The sequence below is a fragment of the Vulpes vulpes genome, unplaced genomic scaffold (genome assembly GCF_048418805.1).
Source record: "Vulpes vulpes isolate BD-2025 unplaced genomic scaffold, VulVul3 u000000689, whole genome shotgun sequence".
Lineage (NCBI taxonomy): Eukaryota > Metazoa > Chordata > Mammalia > Carnivora > Canidae > Vulpes > Vulpes vulpes.
Window position 1 is genome coordinate 132,722 of NW_027325772.1, and position 23,544 is coordinate 156,265.

At 54.8% G+C, this 23,544-nt stretch overlaps 1 protein-coding gene across 1 annotated transcript; it reads right to left on the bottom strand.

Annotated features, from left to right (window-relative positions):
- Positions 1 to 2,158: 2,158 nt before the first annotated feature.
- On the bottom strand, positions 2,159 to 22,393 carry LOC112913046 (rho GTPase-activating protein 27-like). Its single transcript, XM_072745406.1, has 7 exons — positions 22,315 to 22,393; positions 20,450 to 21,725; positions 4,243 to 4,699; positions 3,734 to 3,937; positions 3,433 to 3,513; positions 2,856 to 3,360; positions 2,159 to 2,258 (listed from the first exon to the last, which is right to left on the bottom strand). Exons 2-6 carry the CDS (start codon positions 21,319 to 21,321, stop codon positions 3,112 to 3,114), a joined length of 1,863 nt encoding a protein of 620 aa, XP_072601507.1. The 5' UTR covers positions 21,322 to 21,725; positions 22,315 to 22,393; the 3' UTR covers positions 2,159 to 2,258; positions 2,856 to 3,111.
- Positions 22,394 to 23,544: the final 1,151 nt, after the last annotated feature.

Consider the following 23,544-nt stretch of genomic DNA (forward strand, 5'->3'; position numbering starts at 1 on the left):
CACTGTTGCTGCTCTATGAGAATAAATCTGTTTTGGAAGAAAACATATCACAGTTACCCTTCTCAATGACCAAGCCTCCAAATCTGTATTCATTCCTTTGTATTTTGAGTCTTATTCAGCCTTTTTTGAGGGCAGGAATTCTATTTGTTTAGTTGTCCTTTGACTCTTCCATAGTCCCAAGTTGGGATCTTGTGTGCAGCTGGCAATACATTTTATTGACTGTTTTAGATGACATCCAACAGGTAATTCCTAATAAAAATTCTTAGAAATAGGAAAAGAAAAGTATCTACCAGAAACCTAAATAGCAACATTGTTTTAAAGTCAAGGACAAGAGTAGAATGCCTATTATTCCTGTTACTATTCATCACGTTGAAGAGGTCCTAATCAATGCAATAGGAAAAAACTTCTTTTAAAGATTCCAGGCATCTCAATGCAATAGGAAAAATTAAATATTGGAAAGGAGGAAACAAAACATATTTGCATATGAATTTATGGACAACCTCAAAGGCCCAAGAGAATCAACTTAAGTTTTACTGGAAGTGGGATGCCTGGGTGGCTCAGCAGTTGAGCGCCTGCCCTGGCTCAGGGCATGATCCCAGGAATCCCTCGATTCCCACATCAGGGTCCCTGAATGGACCCTGTTTCTCCCTCTGCCTGTGTCTCTGCTTCTCTCTCTGTATCTCTCATGAATAAATAAAATCTTTAAAAAATAAAAAAATAAATTTTACTGGAAGTGATATGAAAATTCAGTAAGATGGCTAGACACAAAATCAAGAGCTCAACCCAAAAAATGCAGTAGCTTTCTTCATGTTCCACAAATAACTAATTAACAAATGGAAGAATGGTTCCATTTATAATATCAATAAAAGGAAGGACACCTCGGTGGCTCAATGGTTTAGCGCCTGCCTTCAGCCCAGGGTGTGATCCTGGAAACTGGGATCGACTCCCACATCGGGCTCCCAGCATGGAGCCTGCTTCTCCCTCTGCCTGTGTCTCTGCCTCTTTCTGTGTGTGTCTCATGAATAAATAAATAAAATCTTTAAAAAAAGATTTAAAAATATCAATAAAAAGCATAAAGTACCTAGGAATAAACTTACAGCAAAGAATGCGGAAGACCTTTGAGATGAAAAAATTAAAACTCTTCTGAAGGACATTAAGAAATGAATATATGATGATACCGTGTTCCTAGAATATTGCAAACATGTCAATTCTCATCAAACTCAATGCAATCCTATTGAAATCCCAATATAGTTTTTTTTTTTAATAAAAACTGGCCAGCTACATATGGTAAAGGGATATGCAAGTCTAGCTATGAAATGTATGAAAAAGGAGGTCAAAGAGCAGGAGCTTAACTCTACCAGACATCAAAATAGGTTATTATAAAGCAATTGGAACTAAGTATATTGTGTGATATGGGAAAGGAAACTGGACCGATAAGAAAAGTATTTTAGAGACGCCCTGGTGGCTGAGTGGTAGAGCATCTGCCTTTGACTCACAGGGTGAACCCGGGTCTGGCTATCAAGTCCCACATTGGGCTGCCTGAGACGAGCCTGCTTTTCTCTCTGCCTGTGTCTCTGCCTCTGTATGTGTGTGTCTCATGAATAAATAAAATCTTACAAAAAAAATAGTATTTTAGATCTGTTAAGAAAGAATGAACCATTCAATAAAAGATTTTAAAGTAACTGGATCTTTCTGTAGGGGGAAAATGTTAGATCCCCTACCTCAACCATACCTAAAAAGAAAACAGATTTTATACAGGTTAAACAATATAAATTACAACAAATATAAGTAGAAGAAGACAGTATAAAGGCAACAAATGCCTCGCTAACAAGACCCACATCCCATAGGCCACAAGGAAAGAACTCGCAGATATGGTGACACACTCAAAACACCTCCCATTTTTGTAGTCTCGCCCCCTTCATCCCTGGATTGTTGGTCATCTTCTGGTGATTGAAACTGGGTTCCTGGAGACAGAACTGCAGAATCCATGATGCCAGAAACACTGTGGACAGATCCCCAAGGTGGGCACAACTTTGGCTTTGAGTCTTGGGAATTCCAGTTCCTCTTTCCCCAGGTTCCCCTTCTTGGGGCTCGCCTAGTGAGGATCTCAAGCTACCAGTAAGCCCCCTCTCCTCCCAACCCCCACCACTCACCTCCAGCACATTCTTCCTGCTAGATTTCTTGTTGGGGGCCCAGGAGAGAGAGGGCCCCCTCAACTCCACTGTGTACTCAGGGGTAGAGAGCTTGGGAGGCTGCCTCTGTGGGAGAAGAGTTGGGGGAAGCAGAGTTACAGGGAGCCCTCAGTTCAGACAGGCCTGCCACAGCCCCTGCCTCCAATCCACCAGGCTCCCTTGGCTCAAGGGCCAGAATGGGAAAGGGGCATCCAAGGGTTCCTGGAACCCAGTGGTCCTGGTTTCACAGGTCCTTTGCTGCCTGCCCATCCAGGAGAGGAAAAGGGAAAGGCACAGCCCTCGAGTCTTTGAAGAATGTCAGGACGCCACCCTCCAGCACCGTCCAGGAGGCACTCCAGTGCTTCTCCCTAGGTGGAGGTGGGGAAGTGGGGGGTGGCTGGGCTTGCATTTGGCACTGAGCTGAGGCCCCTTCCACCTCCAGGAGCAGGGCACAGAGCTTAAGAACACAGCTCAACTTGGGCCATCCAACGGTGAGGGCTGGACTCCCAATTCTAACACTTGGTAGCCAAGGGACCCTGGGCAAGTTACTACCTCTAGGTGCCTCAGTGTCCTCATGGGACTTCTTAGCAAGTTGCTATAAGGATTAACAAGAGCCGGGAGGCGCTCGGTAAATGTCATCGTTAAGGCCCACTCTGCCGTGGTCTGGGTGCAGCCACCTCTTACCGGAGCCGCTTCCCCTTGTCCACCGTCTTGGTGCAATGAAGCACATGGCCTTGTCCAGAGTCTTGATCTTAGAAAGCCAAGGGGAAAGAGGAGGCAGTTAAGGGGCTGGGCCACAAGAGGGCAGAGGCTAGTCTCCTCCACAGCCAGCAACTCCTTACAGGCTGGGCCTGAGTCACCACTGAACCCTCCTTGCCGCTGGTGCAGGTGGGGTGCCAGTTCTCAGCCCAGGAGGAGAGATTTTCTCCCAGTTCCCACCTCACCCATCCCTGGGGGGTGGGGGATGACCCAGACCCAGGCCCAGGCTAGTTGCTGGGGCCTGTGGGGGAGACATGCCCAAGTCTGTCCCGGCCCCCACAACCTTCAGGAAGCCCCTGTGTCTTCTGTGGGGGTCCTGCCAGGGCCTAGGAGCTCCTTCCCTTCCCTTCTCCTCAGGGGGGCTGGCCTGGGCTGGGGTCTCACTGTCCTGGTTGGATTTGCAGATGCTTCGAGAGGCAAGGACAGGAACCTGAGGAGAGAGACGACGTCATATATAATCCCCTCCTCTCTCCCCAAGGCTCTCCCTATCCCAGCTGGTTACCTGGGGCAGCTCCCACTGAACTGAGGTGTCTTCTGGGTTGTAGAAGTAGGGCTTCCCATGTTGGTCCTCCAACCGCACCCACTGTGGGAAGAAGGATGGTCAGGGCTCTCAGCCCACCTCATGGGAGGCAGGCAAAGTTTCCCTGTACCAGAGCCCAATTCAGCCCCAAGGAGTTTGGAGGGTCAGGTGCAGGCTACTGGCCCAGGAGCTGCGGTTTATGGTGTTAAGGGGAACTACTAGTGAGGACGAGGTGGAGGAGCGACCGGGGGTCTGTCCGGGCACATCTGCCCGCTGCCCATACCTGCTCTTGGGTGTAGTGGTTGGTGTAGAGTGTCTGGCCCTCGGGGCTCACGTGGCAAGACCAGCCGGGGGGCGCGGCCAACGGAGAGGTGGGCCGAGGCTCACTCAAAGAGCCCACGGGGGAATAGTCCTCCTCGGGGTAACTGGTCAGCGACTCGGGGTAGTCCGCTTCAGGGTTAGGGGCTGCAAGGAGCAGGAGAGGGAGTCAGAGGCTCTCCTAGCCAGTAGGGACCCTGGGCCCCGCCCTTTCATACCAGGCCACGCCCCGCATTAGCAGTCCAGGGGACTGCGGGGTGCAGGAGGCGGGGCCTGAGGCCTCAGTCACCCCGCCCCCTGGCTAGGCCCCGCCCCTCTCCCTCATCCAGGGGTCGGGGGCAGGAGGCGGGGTCTGAGGCCTGTTACTCCGCCCACCCGGCCCGGCCGCCCTCCCCCTCATTCCCGGGGGCGGGGGCAGGAGGCGGGGCTGAGGCCTGTCACCCCGCCCACCCGGGCCAGGCCCCGCCCCCTCACCCTCCGGTCCCCGGGGTCCAGTGGGCTCAGGCCTGGCTGCATGTCCTCCAGGTCGCCCTCGGGCTCGTCCTCCTGCGCATCCTCCGGCTCGTCCTCCCAGACGGCCTCGCCCGTCAGCGGGTTGTAGAAGAACACCCTGCGGCTCTCCTCATCCCAATACTGGCCCCAGTCTGTCTCGAGGCTCTCGCAGCTGCCCACCGAGGCCCGAGAGGTGGCTGGGCTGGCGGCGCCCTCAGAGGCCTCGAAGGGCGACTCCCAGGTGGTCACGCCCGTGTCTGGGTTGTAATAGTAGGGGCGCCCGCTGCCCGCGTCCGTGTGCGTCTCCCATGCGGGGGGGCGGGGGACCGAGGCGGTGCCGGGTGAAGGGGGCAGGGGCTGCCTCTCGACGTTCTCGTACACGGGCTCTGGGGGGTCGTCCACCTGTGGGAGGAGGAAGGAGGCGTGACCGTCAGGGCAGCTCCGGGGTCACCCAGTCCCGACCCAGCCACTTCCCACCTGGGCGACCTTCGGCAAGTTGGAGTAGTACCCCCTGCTTCAGTTCCGCCGCTGCACAATGTCTGCCCTGCCCGCTCCGGAAATTGTAGTGAAGAGAGAATGAGGAAATATTCCTGAAGGGGCATCGTCAAATATGAAATGTCCCAGATGCCTAGGGCACTTACATTATTTATTAGCAATAATAAAATATCGATATCTGGAGTTCTCCCAGCTGCGCACTCACTGTGCACTCCAGGGGGCCAATCAGAGGTTGGGCAGGAATAGAGAAATGGGCCCCATTCCTCCTTTTCCTCCCCATTCAGGTCACAGAGGGGCAGGGCCCTGCTGCACTCTACAGCCCCCACCCCTCCTTCCTTCCTGTCCCTGAAATCTCTGGGACTGCAATCAGTACCACCTCTGATCTGGGACTGAAACTTCCTGAATGTGGGTTCTGCAGACCTCGGGATCAACTGCAGAGAAGGGAGAGAGGCAAGCCAGATGGGAGGAAGGAAGGAGGAGCTAGGAAAGATGAGCCCCTCGTGCCCTCCAAAGGAAAGCGAGGTGGGCTGGAGGGTGCGGCCGCACACAACATACTCTGGTCATGCTCAACACCGCACTGCTCCCTGCGGCCTGCGGGGCAAAGTCTATGCCTTTAACAGGGCACCGGAAGGGCCTGTCACCTGTCTGTCTTCTTTATTTCCTGCCATTCCTGGCCCCCTGCCTTGAACTTTATGCTCTAGGAGCCTGGGGCTGCTGGAGGCTCCACCCTCCCTGCTGTATATCTTTTATGGGCCTGGCTCCTTCAGAGTCTGCCTAGGCCCATCCCCACCCCTTTTTTCACCTGGCCCACTCCAGTTCCTTCTTCAGGACTCAGGTGTCAGGTTCAAGACCTTTCGTGAGATTTCTGCCCACGTGCCCACCGCCGCCTAGCACCCTCAGCTGGCCAGAGGGATAGATAACGACACTCTTAAACCCCAGGCATGGGGATCCCTGGGTGCCACAGCGGTTTGGCGCCTGCCTTTGGCCCAGGGCGCGATCCTGGAGACCCGGAATCGAATCCCACATCGGGCTCCCGGTGCATGGAGCCTGCTTCTCCCTCTGCCTGTGTCTCTGCCTCTCTCTCTCTCTCTGTGACTATCATAAATAAATAAAAAATTAAAAAAAAAACCCAGGTAGCAGAAGAGCACTAGAAGATTAACACTGTTTCTAGGATGATCTAATGCTACGAGGGAAATGCAGACTTCGACATGGGGAGCAAGTATATAGTTTCAAATCTGTATTTTTAGAAACCCTCCAAAATGCTAACAGAGATAGTTATCTCCTCCGGGCAGTATAGTTATAGGGATGGGGTATTTATTTATTTATTTATTCTTTTAACTTTTCTCAAAATTTTGTACAATCAGCACCCCCCCCCCCCGGCCTGCCTTTTTTAATCACAGAACTGCCTGTGATGCCTTCACTAAGCTGTAAACTTCCCAGGAGGGGAAGCCGGTCATGTCAAGGTGGCATCTCCCTGGGCCTTAGGAAGGCACCTGAAAACACATTCATTTGTCCCACAAAGATTCACCTTCCGGTGCACGCACTGTTCTAGGCACTGGGGAATGCAGCAGTGAACAAAGGGACCCACATCCCTATTGGGCAGCCTGGGGAGCCTCTCTCCCTCCCCTGGTCAGGGAGCAGGGAGAGAGATGAGCAGGGTGAGAAGTGAAATGCACAGCACAGCACCTTGTCCGTGGTCGTTACTGCTGGCAGGAGACAAAGTGTCAGAAAAGCAGTGGTACAGTTTTAGATCATCAGGGGCAGGTCCCAGGCATGGAGGGAACAGGAGGAGCTGGATACACCAGATCCTCACTCCTCTCCCTCACCCCGCAAGCGCTTGTGTGGCTGAGACAGGAACCCCCCACCCCACTTCTCCTTTCTCTCTGTCCACCGCAGCCATCCCATATTCCACCAACACCGGCCCATGGACCCTCCCCCAAACACAAAGCCACCTTCCTATCTCTGCACCTTTGCTCCAGTGGGTCCTTCAGCCTGGAACTCTCTGCTCTCATACCTGCCTACCCAAATCCTGCTCCTCTGCTGGTGCTCTGCTCCAAGCCTCCGGAGAGGCCTTCTCCCTCAGGAGAGACGTCTGGCGCACTGACATGCTGTTCATCCCTCTGTTCGGGCCCGGCAGCATTCCGCCTTGAGTTGTCCACTCATCTGCCTACCTCATCTGACCCAAAGGCAGGGTTTTTTTTTTTGAGAGGGGGACCCAGGAAGATGTACTTGACCCCAGTTGACCTCTAGCTGCTGGCCCAGTGCCCTGAAGCACACAGCCAATCCACCAAAAGTACTTATTGCTTGAGTACAAAAGCCAATTCCAAGCCACATTTCAGCAGCAAACAACAAACAAACACACCTGACACCACAGGAGACTCAAGTTAGCTTTGGACAAGGACTTCCTGGGAGTGGGGGTTCAGCATAGGAGTCTCTTTGGGAGACCAGGATGGAGGCAGTAGACAGGGGAAGGTGGGTGACCAGACACATCTCCCGAACCTGCCCCAGCTGGACCTGCTGAGGCAGGCGCCCTCCCCTCCTTGGGACAGGGGCTGGGAGGTCATGTGGGGCATAGATGAGCTGAGGAAGGAGCCAGGCTCTATGGAGCGGGGATTTCCACCTGCAGGCTGCTGGTCTTGGCTGTGAGTCCATGGGGAGTCCCAGGCTGGCCAGGGTGATGGGGATCTCACACAAAGTAGCCCTAGTGGGTACAGAGGTGAGACCTAGGAGCTGGATGTTTAGGCTCTCAGCATGAGGGGGCTGTCAGAGGAAGAGAAGATGCAGAATCGCACTGTGGGGCTCCAGACTGCAGACCAGAGGCCAAATGGGGGCAGGGCAGGGCCCCTGGGAGGGGCTGCCCCAGAGACACAGGCTGCTTCAGGAGGTAGGAAGGGGCTTTCACTGGACGTGAGCAGGCAAAGTCCAACCCCCTGTCAGTGATGCTACAGCCCTGTGGTGGGAGCTGGACCACACGCAGTGGCCCTGAGGCCCCTTCAAACTCTAGAACTTTCTCCCTGTAGAGCCCCTCCAGTGCTAGGATAAAGCCAGGATCAGACTGGAAGCCAGGCAGGGCCAGTCCCTCTGTGCCCTCTAGCCTTCCAGGGGAAGCTCATGCAGGTTAGAGCAGGGCCTGCCACCCTGCCTACGACTCCTGGAGGTCCAGGCAACACCCAGTGACAGCCCATCAATGGGGCCCTGACTAGGCACCAACAGCTCTCGGGGCCCAGGTCCCAATCACAACAGAGACACGGGGGACAACAGTAGGAAAGGGGAAGTGGTCTCCTACCTCTGGGGCAAGAGGGGCTCTGGCTCTCACCACACCCAGCTGCCCAGCCCCACAGCCCTCCCCTTGCCCACAAGCAGGTGGCAGGCCTGCCTCTCCCCCTGCGCTGATCACCATCTCTCAGAGTCCCCCTGCAGCCCCTCCCAGGCAGGCGATGGCCTTGGCAAAGGGAAGAGGAAAGCAGAGAGGAGTCCCCGAAGTCTGAGAGATGTCCTGCTCCAAAGCTCCGCTCAGCCAGCTCCTGAGAGGGCCAGAGAACAGAGGCCCACTGGTGGCACCTTGATCCAGAGGCCCTCGGCCATCCCCACCAGAGGCTGAGCTTGCCCCCAAATACCAAGGCCCCCTACCCAATATGGGTCCCTGAGGATCCCACTGCCTCTTGCTCAGAAGCTGCCTCTCCACAAACCTCTAACTAACCCTCCCCCTTGATGGCTGCTGGCCCTTTGGCATGGCAGCAAATTCCAGGACTCTCCATCTTAAAAAGAATATGTGTGCTCCTGGAGCCAGCTCATCCTGCCTCCTTTCCGGAGCCCACCTGTTGAAGGTGTGTGTGTGTCTGCCGACCTGCTTCTGATGTCCAGCCCACTGCCCGGGGGTCCTACAACTCCTTTGATGACAGCTGTGGTCCTTGGAGGGTCTGACTCTCCTCCAGGACTTAGTCCTTACAGGCCTCTCCCTCCTCCCCCTCTGGTGCCTCCTGGGCTGGTGAGCCATGCTCCTCTTCCTCCGCTTAACTCCTTGATATTGGGTCTCCCATTTGCTTCTCACTCTCCTGTCCCGGGGAAGCCCAGCCGGATCTGGTAGCTTAACTACCTGCAAGACCATCTCCAGGAGCAAAAACCTGAGTGGAGTCCTGGGGGTCCTTGGTACAAACTACAAGCTGCATATCCCAAAAACCAAGTTCACCTTCCTCCCCTCCTCCTTCCCATCTTGGCATCATCTTGTTTTTGTTTTTTTCTTTTCTTTTTTTTTTTTTAAGATTTTATTTATTCACGAGAGACAGAGAGAGAGGCAGAGACACAGACAGAGGGAGAAGCAGGCTCCCTGCAGGGAGCCCAGTGTGGGACTTGATCCCAGCACTCTGGGATCATGACCCGAGCAAAAGGCAGCCGCTCAACCACTGAACAATCCAGGTGCCCCATCTCGGTTGTTCAAGCAGAGACCTAGAGTCCCCGAGCCTGGGGACCAGCCTAAGCCTTTTGGACCTATCAGTCCCCAGGTAACACAGGGGCTAGGGGAACATGGGAACCCCACCACAAGGAAGCAGAAATTCAAATCTAGAATAGATGTCCTATGGGGCAACCACTCTGGTCCCTGTCCAGGCAGGAGAAGAGGGAGGGAACCAGCAAGAGAGATTTAAGAGACAAATGAGATGCATGGTCCTTGAGCTGATTCTGGTTCAAACAAACTGACTAGGAGAGATTTGTTTTAGGACAATGAGGGACATTTGACTATGGCCTGCATCTTAGCTGATATGAAGGAACTAATATTAATTTTGTTAGATATAATAATGGGTACAGTATTGTGATTATCAAAAAAAACATTTTTAAGACATACAGGCTGGGGCACCTGGGAAGCTCAGTTGGTTAAGCGTCTGCCTTTGGCCCAGTTCATGATCCTGGAATCCCCGGCCCACATAGGGCTCCCTGCTCAGCGGGGAGCCTACTTCTCCTTCTGCCTCTTTCCCCTTGCTCATGTTTTCTCTCTCACTCACTCAACATCTCTCAATTAAATAAATAAATAAATAAATAAATAAATAAATAAATAAATAGAATCTTATTAAAAAAAGACATACAGGCTGAGTTTTTTAGGGATGAGATAGGATAAAGTCTGGAATTTATTATTTCTCAGCAAAAAAAAAAAAAAAAAGAGAGTGAGAGAGAGAACAAAGTTGACCAGCAAGAAGTGTTAAATCTAAGTAATAGGTATAATTATATTCATTATAATATTCTTTTCACTTCTTTGTATGTTTGAAAGTCTTCATAATAGGGACACCTGGGTGGTTCAGTGGTTGAGTACCTGCCTTTGGCTCAGGTCATGATCCTGGGATCCTGGGATCGAGTCCCGCATCAGGCTCCCTATAGGGAGCTTGCTTCTCCCTCTGCCTCTCTCTGTGTGTGTGTCTCTCTGTGTGTCTCTCATGAATAAATTATAAAATCTTTAAAAAAAAATTTCATAATAAAAAGAGAAAAAAAAACCTCCCTTGAACTTGTTTACTCTTCTGCATTCTCATGGTTACTACTCCAAGGTGTTCACTGTTTCTTATCCCTTCCAGCTCTCCCCTACCCCTGGTAGTAATTTCTCTCCTTTATGACGCAGCTCTGGCGCTAGGAATTCTGGAAACATGGAAGCTTAAACATGTCCTGCTTCTTCTCTTCTCCCGGACGTTACCCTCTAGGAAGGGGCTGTGCCAGCTGCTGGGCAGGGCTGGCTGGCATGAGTAGATGGCCTGAGATAGAAGCTGGAACCCAGGAGACCCCGGGGCAGACCAGGCCACCATAGGACCCTAGGAGGAAAGCAGGGTGACCCCTAGGGGCTGACAGGGAGTCAAACAGGTGGGCTCAGCACTCTCTGCCCAACAGGCTGGGGATGCCAAGGAGGCAGCAGGCAGGGAGAATTCTTGATGGTGTCTTAGAAGAGACCCCCATTCCTCTGCTCTAGGGCCCCGCCTAGTGGGGATACTTCAACAGCTCATCCCAGCCCCAGTGAGCAGACACATGAACCCCACTCCTCTGACAGGACAGTGCCTGGAGAGAGGTGGAGCAAAGAGAACAACCAAATCTACCCGGGCTGCAAGACCCTAATACAGCAGGGTCAGGACGTGCTAAAGACCAATCACCAATCCGGGTGGGAAGAGGAGTTTGTCAGTAAAAGGTGGCAGGATAGCTGGATGGCCATCCAGAAAAATAATTGAATGCGGGTTGACATCTTACTCTGTCCACTCGGATATACCCCCAAATCGATCAAAGATTCAGACATAAAAAGCGAAACCATAAAAATACTTAAAGAGAAAAACATAAGCAAAACTCTATATTAAAAATAAAAGAGGCAGAAGGGCACCTGGGTGGTTCAGTGGTTGGGCATCTGCCTTTGGCTCAGGCAGTGATCCCGGGGTCCTGGGACTGAGTCCTGTATCGGGCTCTCCCTGCAGGGAGCCTGCTGCTCACTCTGCCTGTCTTTGCCTCTCTCTGTGTGTTTCTCATGAATAAATAAATAAAATCTTAACACAAAACCAAACCAAACAAACAAAAAAGCAGACTCAAACTCTAAAAGCCATACCTTTGACCACATAAATGCATCTTAAGTAATTTGCGTGGCCAGAAAATAACATGAGCAAAGTCAGAAGAGAAACTTACATTACAACTCCTGTAAGAGATAGAGGGCTGTTTTCCTTCGTGTGGCAAAACCTCCTAATAACCAGTAAGTAAAAGACCAATAAGTCAATGGAAAAATGAGCACTGGCTCTGAACAGGTTGTTAACAGAAAAAGGAAAACAAACGGTCCTTAAATCTATGAGAAGATGCTCACTCTCACTGAAAAGAGAAATGCAAATTCAAGCCATCTTAAGATCATATATTTTACTATTGGATCAGCAGGAAACGACATCTTGTTGACACTTGGTTGGCAAGGCTGTGGGGGATCAGACACTCACATTTGTGTTGGTGGGAATGTAAATTGGTATAAGCCCCCAGGAAAGGGACAGAAATTTGGCAAAATTTAACAAATATCCATCGTTTATCCTTCCACGTAGCAATCCTACTTCTGGGGTTTATCCTTGATTTATCTGCACGTGGGGTGAAAGATTATCTATTATAGGATTGTGCATAATAGCAAAAGATGGGAAACGATTCAAGGGCCCATCACCAGCGGACTGGTTGAAGAAATTCTGATACATCCTTACAGTGAAAAGCATGTAGCTCTAAGGAAGGAGACTGAAACTCTCTATGCACAGTCTCCAAGATATATTGTTAAATCAAAAAGGCAAAGAAGATGCAAGATGTGGTGTTGTGTGTACTGCATGTTACCTTTACGGAAGAGAGACAGAAAAGCAAGTAATCAAATGTGTTTTCATACAGGTTTGTGTTTGCATAAAGAAACTCTGGCAGAATCGAGAAAGAATTAATGAAAGTGGTGACTTATGAGCTGATGGAGAGAACAGGGCACAGAAGCAGGTGTGTGGGGGGGAATTGTTACTATATACTTTTTAATATTGCTTTTATTTTTATTTTATGTTTTAAAGATTTCAGGGCAGCCCGGGTGGCTCAGCGGTTTAGTGCCGCCTTCAGCCCAGGGTGTGATCTTGGAGACCCGAGATCGAGTCCCACTTCGAGCTCCCTGGGTGGAGTCTGCTTCTCCCTCTGCCTGTGTCTCTGCCTCTCTTTCTGTGTGTCTCTCATGAATACATAAATAAAATCTTAAAAAAAGATGTCATTTATGTATTCATGAGAGACACACAGAGAGAGGAAGAGACACAGGCAGAGGGAGAAGCAGGCTTCCTTCGAGGAGCCTGATGTGGGACTGTACCCCAGGATCCCAGGATCACTACCTGAGCCAAAGGCAGACGCTCAATCACTGAGCCACCCTGGCATCCTATTGCTTTGATTTTTAAAAACCGTGAAAGTACATTATCTAATTTTTAAAAAAATCTTGCTATTAGCAAGATAGAGGGGCTGGAAAACACAGGGACTACTGGAACAACAACAAAAGGTAATTCTCAGGAGATTCAAGTAAGACACAAAAGAAAAAAAAAGACTACTACTTTAGAATTTAAAATATATCATGTACTACTCATTGAAGGTGAGGACAGTCCCTCTCCAGACTCAAATTTGTGGCCTGGAAGAGAAAAGAAAGCAGGAGAATTATCTCAGAACAGATTTACGCAGAGACAAGACATAGAGGGGGCAAAGCTACAAAGCTGGAGACGCCAGTCAAGAGAGCTAACGTGCAAATGAAAGAAAAAGGCAAAGACCCCAATACTCATGCAACAAAGAGATTTCTCTAAGCTGATAAAAGACCCACGGCTATCTGGAGACTGATGGGGTTTTATGAGTTCCAGGGGGAGGAGTGTTGAGAAAAAGCATCCCTCCCTTCTGCACATCCTAGAGGGGATGTTTGATCAGGAGCCGCGGGGAAAAGCAGAAGCCACGAATGAAATGCAAGGGGTAGCAGGACAGCAGAGGAACAGGACAATCAGGAGCAACCTGATAGAAGGGGGAAATGAAACCCATTAAAGATTCTGAAAAGAGTGCATTATCCCATCAAAAAGACAGTCAGTTTGGGTTTCCAAATTCAGCGGTAGGATATATATATGAAATAGACTTAAAAACATGATAATGTTGAATATAAAAGGATACTGAGAGATACCAGCAAGTGCAAAAAATAAAACCCAATAAAAGAGAAGAGTGTCCCTGCTTGTAACAGCAAGATGGAGATTCAGGTTGAAACCACCCACCGGGTAAAGAGGGACACCAGGGGATGAGACAAAGGCACACTCTGTGATGCCAGGACAGTCAAAATCTGTGTGCACTGCCAACAAAGTTGTAGTTAAATATAAAAAGCAAAACCTGAGATGCCTGGGTGGCTCAGTGGTTGCGCATCTGCCTTGGCTCAGGGCGTGATCCCGGGGTCCTGGGATTGAGGGATTGAGTCCTGCCTCAGGCTCCCCGCAGGGAGCCTGCTTTTCCCTCTGCCTGTGTCTCTCATGAAAAAATAAATAAATCCTTTAAAAAAAAGCAGCAAAGCAAAAATGCTAAAAGTACAAGAACTTTACAAAGAAAATCTGAGCGAGAGATGTAATAAACCTCTATTGAAACTGGAGTAAAAGACAAAAACAAAACGAAGTCTACAAAGGAAACACAGGAAATAATGTCCTCGATCAGCTTGGCTTGATATATACCAGACCTTATGTCCCTTAGATGGAAAATATACGATTTTTCCACTATGAAAAACTTAGAAAAACCATTTATTTCTTCGGTCACGAAGGAATCCATAGATAAATTTAAAAATGGAGATTTTGCAAATCTAGGAAAAATGAATACTTTCCTAGGAAAAAGGCAAAATGGCCAAAGTGAACAAGAAGGAGTGGAAAACGTGAAAAGCCCAAATTACCGTTGATGAGAAAAAAAGTCTGCCCCTAACAAAACACCAGGTAGGTCCAGAGGGTTTCAGGGAGGAGGCTGAATGGTAGGAACCTCTCGGATTCAGCTGCTGTCCCCCTTCCTTGGCCAGGAGGCAATCCTAAGTTTCTCTCTAGCGACTGGTGGGATTCTGGGGACTCTGGGGACAGCTCCTCCAGCGCACTCCCACGGCATCCTGCAGGCACCCCTGCCACACCAGATCCTAACTGTGGGTCTGCTAGCCCATCTCTCTTCTGGGACAGAAACTACCTGATGGCAGGGACCATGCCTTGTTTCTCAGTGGCACCTGCCATGTACTGAATCCATGACACAGTAGGTGAAAAATCGCAGTGCCATTGTCAGTGTACCGGGATGCCCCGGGGTCTGTGAAAACTCTCCCACACAGAGTAAAGCAGAATGGATGAAAAGAAGCCAAAATGCTAATAGTCATTATTATTTTTTTAAAGATTTTATTTATTTATTCAATGAAAGACAAAGAGAGAGAGAGAGAGACAGAGGCAGAGACACAGGCAGAAGGAGAAGCAGGCTCCATGTAGGGAGCCTGACCTGGGACTTGATCCCAGGACTCCAGGATCACGTCCCTAGGCCGAAGGCAGGCACTAAACCGCTGAGCCACCCAGGGATTCCTGCTAATAGTCATTAGAGTGAGATTGCTCCCATTCGCCAAATATTTGCAATGTCGTTAATCTATTTTTTTAAACAAGACTTTATTTACTTATTTGAGACAGAGAGATAGAGCACGAGTGGGGATAGGGGCAGAGGTAGAGTTCTCCACGCGGGGCTTGATCCCAGGACACTAGGATCCTGATCTGAGCCAAAGGCAGATGCTTACCTGAGGGAGCCTCCCCAGAGCCCCTCCTTAAGCTATTTTTATGGGGGCAGGGATAGTAATTTACAAGTTGAGAAGATTCCAGGAGCACTCCAGTTGCCTGCAGCAGAGGCAGGAAGGCCCCCCTCTGGCACCTTTCTTGGTTCCTCTGGCTTCCTCTCCTAGGCCAAGTTGGCTCAGCCCCCAGGACAGACATGGAAGCCCTGAGAGGGACCCCTGCCCTGCTCACCCAATGCCTCATGGTGGACCTCCACTCGGAGGACCTATAGGAGCCCAGGGCCTGGGCTAGGCAGAAGGGTCCTTCAGGCCCTGCTGTGCCTAAGCAGCTGCACTGGAAGTCCCCTCAACACCACAATCCTTCCTCAATTTGGCAAGAGAACCTCCTGCACTTGAGCAAGGACCCCTATGTCCCTCAGACCCAGTCCCCGGCAGCACCATTTCCCTCAAAGCCAATCAACCTCAACTGTCCCCTGACCTTCTAGTCTGGAACCCTGACTATGTTTGCATCAGCTGGGCCTGGCCCTCCCCACTACTGGACACAGACAGCTCCAGGAAAGGCAGAGACAACAGATTGAGTGAGAAGCCGGCCCCTGGTGCTCAGGAAGGAAGTGGGGAGGCAGGTGGACCCATCTCAGGGGGGCTGGGGACTGAGAGGTGAATCATAAGGCTCAAGTTCAGGGGAGATCACCCAGGGGACCCCACAGAGCCATGGGGGCTGCCAGGGGCCTGGGAAGTTGCTCCTTTCTGCCCTGGGAGCTGTGGGTGGGGAGGACTATTGGTGGCCAGGAATGTGGGCTGGGTTAGGAGGGGGGCTACCCAAGAAGCTGCTCTTTCTTGGGTCAGGCCTTAGGCTGGGCAGTGGGGCTCTAGGGTCAGCCTGGGGCTGCAGGTGAGTCATGGGGAGGGAAAGGTCAGGCCAGGTGTGAAGAAACCAGCTGGGCCAGCCCAGGGCTGCTGTTCTCCCAGGGTGGGTGGAGGGGAGGTAAGACAGTTGCTGGGAGGAGGGCATACAGACAAGGGCACTCACTGCCCCCCCTCCTTGGCCTCAGCTCCCTGCTCCTCCTAGAGGGCCCCCTGGCTGGTCCCAAAGGGGGATCCAGGTGGATTGTCTAAGTCCAGTTCCTTTGCCTTAATCACCGCTGCCTGGGGCGGCTCTTGGAGTCTGTCCCAAGGTGTGGGTGCCAGGCTTGGTATCCAGAGAGGAGGGTGAGGTGCCTGCCCGCCAGGCACCTGGCAGGGGCGTTTCAGCATGGGTGCAGGAAAAGACCAGGTGGAGGTCAGGGAAGGAGGAGAGTGGGAGAGCTGCCAGGGCACGACCCCGCCTTCCCCGGGCCCCATTCGGAGTTGAGGGGTCACTCACAGTTCTCAGCACAGGACAGGGAACCAGGGCCCCGGAGGCTCCTTCTAGTCCAGCTGCCTACTCAGGTGAGGCGCCTCCTGGGCTGGCTGCATAGGAAGCTTCGGAGGCCTCTGGCTGCGCCTCTTTCCTCCCTGTGGCCAATGTCTGGGCAGCAGGGGCGGGCTCCCGTCCAGAGGGCCGGCCTGGGCCTTTCCACCTCAGAGGCCCTGGGGTAGGGATGGTGACTGCACCCTGAAATCCCCAAGTCAGCAGGTCCCCCACCCCCACCCCCACCCCACGGCAACCACGGGGGAGGAGTCTCAGAGGCCCCTCCTCCTCCCTTAGAGGGGGTGGGGGCAGAGTGCTCCAGAAGGTGTGCCTCTGCCCTCTCCTGGGACAGCTTCTCCTACTGCGCCCTGGGTAGCTGGGTGCTGGCTGGTGGACGGGGGCTGGGAATTCCTGCCTCCTTCCCTGTGGCCGGTGCCCACCGCTGGGGACACGCAGGGCGCTTGGAAAGTGAATACTTGTTTGCCTTCCGATTGTGCTGTCCCTGCTGAGGGGAACAGGCTGGCCAAGGCTGTGGCCACCCAGCTGAGACTGCCTTCCGAGCTGCTGCGGGGATGAACCTTTGAGTGAGAGCCCATGGGACCATGAGCCCCTTTGGGACAGGATCGTGTCAGGTGTAACATGCTTTGCGTCCCCAGGGTCCAGCACTCTGACCAGCACACAGCAGGTGCTCATTACATGTTAGTTGAGTGGAGGGTGAATGAGGAGGCTATAAAATGCCACACAGCGCAGAGGCTTCTCTCCTCTGGGGTGGGTCCTTGCCTCTGCTGATTCCTCCCCCCATGCCACCCTCTCCCCTTGTCCATTGGTCGACCATCCCCAATGACCCAACCCTGACCCTATGTCACCTGTACCCTCACATCATTGCCCCTCCCCTCAGAGGAAATGGGTCCCTCCCTCTCTGCCCGGGGCACCCCATCCCCACCCTGCTGGCCTCTCTCCCTGCATCCCGTCTCCCCAACCACCTCTTCACCATCCTCAGCCTCCCACTCTTCTGGCTCCTGACCATTCTCTTAGATTTGGGGAGCCTCCCACCTTGACCTCCCCCTGCCTCTGGCCACAAAGCATCTCTCCCTTCCCTGCCAAGCTCCTGGGTTGTCTGTGCTCAGCCGGTGTCCTTACCTCATCCCTCTGGCCCCTGCCTTGAGCCCTCAGTAACCCCTTGAGCAGCTGCTGATAAGGTGGCTGCTGACCTCGCAGTCACCGTTTCCCGATACATGTTTAATGGCCTTTATCTCACTTGTCCTTTCTTCTGGACGTTTCTCGGTGTCTGGACAGGCACTCTCCTGTTCTTCCTCCTTGTTGCCTATTCCTTCCTCTGGGGCTTCTCTTCCCTCCCTCTGTCTGTTACCCGAAAGTGGTGGGCCCTGACTGTCTCAGGTGTTCCCGGCCCCACGTCCACGCACTCTGCCCACCCACGGCTCCACAGCCACATGCTGCAGGCCTTCTCCTGGGCAGCAGGCCCGCTCTCCAGCTGCTGTCTGGACCTGGCGCCACCGAATAAACAGACCACTGTCTGCTGGGTGTGCGACTGGGAGACTGCGACTCATCCCGACTTCTCTCCCACCTTCCTCAGCCCGTCGGCCACTAGGTTCCAGGGAATCGACTTCCCAAATGTCCTGTCATCACTGTGTGCCTGGGGGACCATGGAGGTCCGTCCTCTGCTATTCTCAAAGTCCCAGCCACGGGGGTCTTTTCTGAACCCCCTCTCTTCTCTGCTGAGAATCTTCCAGCAGCTGCAGGATTAAGTCCACATTGCTGGTGAGAGTCCATGAGGCCCTGCCTGGCCAGGCACTGCCCATTCCCCACAAGAGCCCCAGCAGCACAGGATGGGAGTGGAGCTGCAAGGCCTCAAGGGTGCCACATCTCACACCTGCACCCATGCCTAGGCACCACGGCACGCTGGGTGTCCTTCTATCCCACATGGCCTGTGCCTGGCTGGTCTGAGGCATCTGCCCTCTTGCCAGGCTCCTGACTCAGATGGTAGCTCTCCAGGACTGGCGCTGTGCCTCATCAGATGCTTGGCAGGCAGGTGGGAGGCCAGTTCATGCTTAGTCAATGAGTGAATGAAGGGGAAGGGTAGGTGCTGCCTCTCCTGCCTCCTCTAAGAAGGAAACAGGGAGGCTCACCTTTCAGGAAATTCCCTTCTCTAAATTCTGCCTTCGGGACGCTCAGCGGTTGAGCACCTGCCTTCCGCCCAGGTCATGATCCTGGAGTTCCGGGATCCAGTCCTGCATCGGGGCTCCCCGCCTGGAGCCTGCTTCTCCCTCTGCCTGGGTCTCTGCCTCTCTCTGTGTGTGTCTCTCATGAATAAATAAATAAATAAGTTTAAAGAAAAAAAAAAAGAAGGCTGCCTTCAATAACTAAGAGCAGACTGGGGATCCTTCCCAGGAGAGAACCAACTCCCCACCCCTGGAGTTTGTAGGGGACAGGGGGTCAGGGAGACCCACACATGACACTGGAATAAAGCAGGGTCACAGGGGAAACAGGAACAGAGATACCAAGCCTCTTGCTGAGATCGCAAGGGGAATTAGGGCCAGAAGGGGGAGCAGGCTGAGCGTCTCTACCAATACCCAGGTCTCTCCGCGGACGCCCCAGTTCCTCCCGCCGCAAGCACCACCCCACCATCACGTGTGTCCCCCACCCCCTCACGCCCCGGTAACTGCTCCTGAAGAAGGAGAAAAAGAATATGGAAAGGCCCCGGAATGCGCCTCCGAGGGCCTGCCTGGGAACGGAGGGGCGCCGGGGTAAGGAGCGCTGGCATCCAGCCATCTGCCCCGCAGAAGCTGGCCACCTGGCCCCCAGGGCCCCGGGCGCAGGATCCCCCAGTCCCCGCCCCCGTTCCTTCCGGGCGGAATCTGGGTCCGCGTCCTCACCCGCAGAATGCTGTTCCCCGCCATGGCCACAGGGGGGCGGGCTGCTCACTGCAGAAATCAAAGCGAAGGCGGCACAGAAGGGGATGCTAAATGCGACCTGGGTCAGCCTCTGTGCAGGGCCTACTACGTGCCAAGTGCTTCCAGGCCTCACCTCTTGAAGGCTCACAACACTAACCCATTACACAGGAGGACACTGGGGCTGGGGCAATTAAGGGATTCCTCAGCAGCTGGCAGGTCACCCAGCGGGGTCAAATTCGAGTCTCTCTAGCTTCAAATCCTGAGCTCTTTGCACTGTAACCAGACCTGGTGGTGGGAAGACCCAGGAAGTCCCAGACCAGGACGGTGCCTCCTTCCGCGGGGCATCCCAGACTCAGTCCTGGCATGTGCCAGGCAACCACGCTGACATCAAGTACATCAAGGACAAAGAAAGAAACCAGAGATACAAGGTTTGGGGGTCATCCATTCACCCTTTCCACCCGTCTTTGGGCCAAGGGACAAACTGAGACCCTGAGAGAGGAAGTGAATCTCCCATAATTACCCAGCTGGTGGCAGATGTCAAAAAGATGTTTGTGCATCCTCCCTCCACGTCTCCACCCCCCCCCCCCTTCCCTGGCCGCAAGTGCCTAAAGCTCAAGATGTCAGGGCCATGGAAAGGATTCTGAGGATGTAAGAGCGTTTTAAAAACGTGCTCTATTTTCGGTTACCCAAATCAACACAACCGGATTCTGAAACGAAACAAAAGAAAACAAAACAAAAAACAGCAAAAAATACCAACCCTCGCTGTAACTGGACCTCTCCCTGAAACAAAGAATTGGTGTGCGTGCGCGTGCGCGTGCGCGCGCGTGTGTGTGTCTAGAGGGGGAACTGAAATGTTGGAAGAAGCCAAAAGGGAAGCGGATCCCTGACTTTCACATCCATTATCTCATCTGATCCCCAAGCGTCTATGAGACAGGTGAGGCGGAGGGATCCTGCAGGCCCAGGATCCCGACGCCTCTGGGAATGGTGCGGCTGTTAGGCAGGTGAGGTGGCGCGCACCTGCCAGCACGGGGTGGGCGGCACACCGTACTCCAGGTCATCTGCATTTCTGCAGGGAAACTAAGTGTAATAAATAAATAAAGCCACCAACGGCTTCGCCCGGGCTCAAGTCCCACTTTGCCGCCGAGTTACGGAAAACACTCGCGCTCCGGGGAGCTTCGGCATTTCGGAATTGCACATGTGATTGGGAGCCTGCACCCTCTCGTTTCGTGGTTGAGGAACGTGAGGCTCCGCGTGAGGCAGCTCGTCCAGAGCCGGCGGACGCTCAGCGGAGCGGGGCGGGGCTCCTGGAGCCCGGGCGCAGCCCCCCGCCCGCCTCCTCGGTCCCGGGCGCCCCGTCCCTGCTGCGGGCGCTCCTCCCGCGCCGGGCCGCGCACGTCCAGGATGGCCTCGTAGACGTTCTCCGAGTCGCTGCGCGCCAGGGGGCGCGGGCACAGCCAGGAGCCCGCCACGCTGCAGGCCTTGAAGCTGCCCGCGCTTCCCAGGAGGCCGGCAGGGGGCGCGACGGCGGCGCGCGCCAGGTCGTCCAGGGACTGCGCGGGCCGCACGGGCGCCGCGGGCCGCGTGTCCAGGCAGGTGGGCAGGCCGGGCCCCGGGCTGCCGTGCTGGGTCGGAGCGCCGCGCCGCGCGGGGCCGCACAGGGAGCTCACGCGGCCCCGGGGCTTGGCGGGCGTGCCGTCGGGGCCCGCGGGCGCCGGCGCGCTCACGAAGCGGTAGTCGTAGGCGAGCGGTTCGGGGGCTGCGGGGCCCGGGCGGAGCGCGGGCGGCGGCGAGGAGGCGGCGGGGTCCCCGAGCGCGGGCAGCTCGCGCACGTACTGCGCCGGCAGGTAGAAGGGGCGGCCGCCGGGCTCGCGCCGGACGTGCCACCAGTGCTCCGTGCTCCGGCGCAGCAGCCGGTAGCGCTCGTTGGGCTGGATGGCGACGCGCCGCCCGTCCTTGCCGGTGTACTCGAAGGGATGCTCCACCAGCACGTACACGTCCCCCTCGACGTCCGCCGCCATCGCGGCCGCGGTGTCTCCCTGTGGGCACGAGGAGGAGGGGCGCGGAGGTCAGGGCCACCCAGCCGGGAGGCGCGCCGCGCTAGGGGGACAAAAGACCTGGTTGGGTCCCGAAGCTGCGTTCCTCCTGTGCCTTAGGGCCTTGGTATCTCCAAAACGGGGCACTCGGATCAAATAATCTCGAAGGTTCCCATGCCCACAGTCGCTGATGTAATTATGACAACACTGATTCTGCGGCATTGCTGATAAGATTTGAGCCTCCATTCAATCCCCCGGTGGGGAGCTTGTGGGTAATACTGGTCCAACTTTGCAGCCAAGGAAGCCTTGACTCAGAGAGATGGGGTTGACTGGCGGCGATAAGTCGACACCACGCTTGCCAAAAAGTTGCCTGACCTCAGTTTCCCTGTCTGTGAAGCCCCGGACTCCAGATCCCACCTCCAACCTCCCGAGGGAGGCTGGAGGGCCTGCGCACCTGCCCTGTGATCTCCACGTTGCCCCACGAGAGCGGCCCCTAGAGAATGCACTACCCAGGTGGTGTCCTCCCCAAAGCTGTCCTGGATGATGGCCCCAACCCACCCCTCTGCATGCCAGCTTAGCTTGGCTCTGGGTGGGGCAGCCTTGGTCAGAGCCTAACTGTAAAGCTGCCCAGGTCTCACCATCAACAAGATGAATGAGTGACTTCTTCCGTGGCTGCTCCCTCCAGATCTTTACACTGACCACATCTCCTGCCCAATAAAGGTCTCCCCGGGGGCAGCAGGTAGGAGCCCCTGTGGCTTGCTGAGGCTGAGGAACCCAAGGAACAGGGTCTGGCCCGCAGGGGTTGGGGTAGAGGCTCCTAGTGCCCCTTCCCTACTTTCTTAAGCTGTCCTCCATGGGGAAAGGGGTGCACAGTGGGCCCTGGAGGCGCAGTCAGTAAGCTGCCTGGAGCAAAGCCAAGAAACCCTGGGAGGATACCCCTTCTCGTCGCCTTCTCCCGGACCCCTGGCACTCGCTCACCTTGGCAGGGCAGGTCTCTGCAGGCCCATGGGCTAGACAGACCTTCGCAGCCAGCAAGGGGTGCAGGTTAGGCCCCCATCTCGTTGGGCGGGGCTTCTGAGGGCTGGGTGGGGAAACCTCGGGAGCAGGAGCTGCCAAGGGGAGCAAAGAGGCAGAGGGAGGCTCAGGAGGGCTGCCCCCAATTCCCGAGGCAGGTGTATCTCGGAGAGGCCAGGAGGAGCCTGAAGGAGTGTCAGGGCCAGTGGAGACATTGGGAGGGGCCCAGGGCAAGAGAAGGCAGGAGGGAGGGGCGGCAGCTGGCAGGGCTGCGACTGAAGGTGTGCTGCCGGCTGGCAAGCAGAGCCCAAGGTGGGTAGACTCCCACCCTGCGCCGTCCACCAACGCCCCCGCCGCGGGATTTGTTGGCCTCCAGCCTCTGTGTCCCCTGGGTGCGCTGCTCTGGGGCTGCTCTACCCCGGATGGTCGTCTCCAGGCGTCCCCTTAGGGGCGAGGCCATTTGCCCCCTGAATCACCAACTACCAACCGCCAGCCCTCTCCAGCCCGATTGCTGGCACTACTCGCTTCGGGCCCACATCCGCCCTCCCCAGGCCCTTTCCTGGCACAGCTTGGCCGGGCCTGGAAAGACTCAGGGCGGAGGTCCCAAGGCAGGGATGACCACCAGAGCGGGGGCGGGGGGGGTCTCGGGCTGGGTGGGGAGGGGACCCGGGACTCGGCTCCTTCCCCAACTCTGGGGAGCAGGGAGGTTCCCTGAAACTGGAGGACTGACCCGTCCCCAGGAGATGCCTTTGGGTTCACTGGCCTAGGGACGAGAGCCACAGTGGCACCAAGGCCTGGTCGGCGCGGGGGGCCTGCACCTGGGCCCATCCTGTCCCTGGACGGAGGGCAGCCCTTTTCATCTCCGCTCCTCGCGGGGGGATCGAGCCATGTGGCCCTGCTCGCGGGTCCCCCAGCTCCTGCCACAGCGCCCCGGGAAGGGGAGCCGGCGAGAGAGAACCTGCCACCTGCAGCACCACACCCCCACAGCCCCCGGCTCAGCGCCCCCCGCCCGGCCTGGCAGTGACCCCTCGGGGTGTCCACCCACTGGCTTCGCCTCCACTCATCCCCGGCAGGGTGCGTGGTTTCAGCGTCCTTGCTCCCTCCTCCACCGCCCAGTTCCTGAGGAGCCCAGTTTCCTGCTCAACAATACAGCGAGGGAGGCACCAGCAGAGAGCACAGGGCAGAACCTCCTCC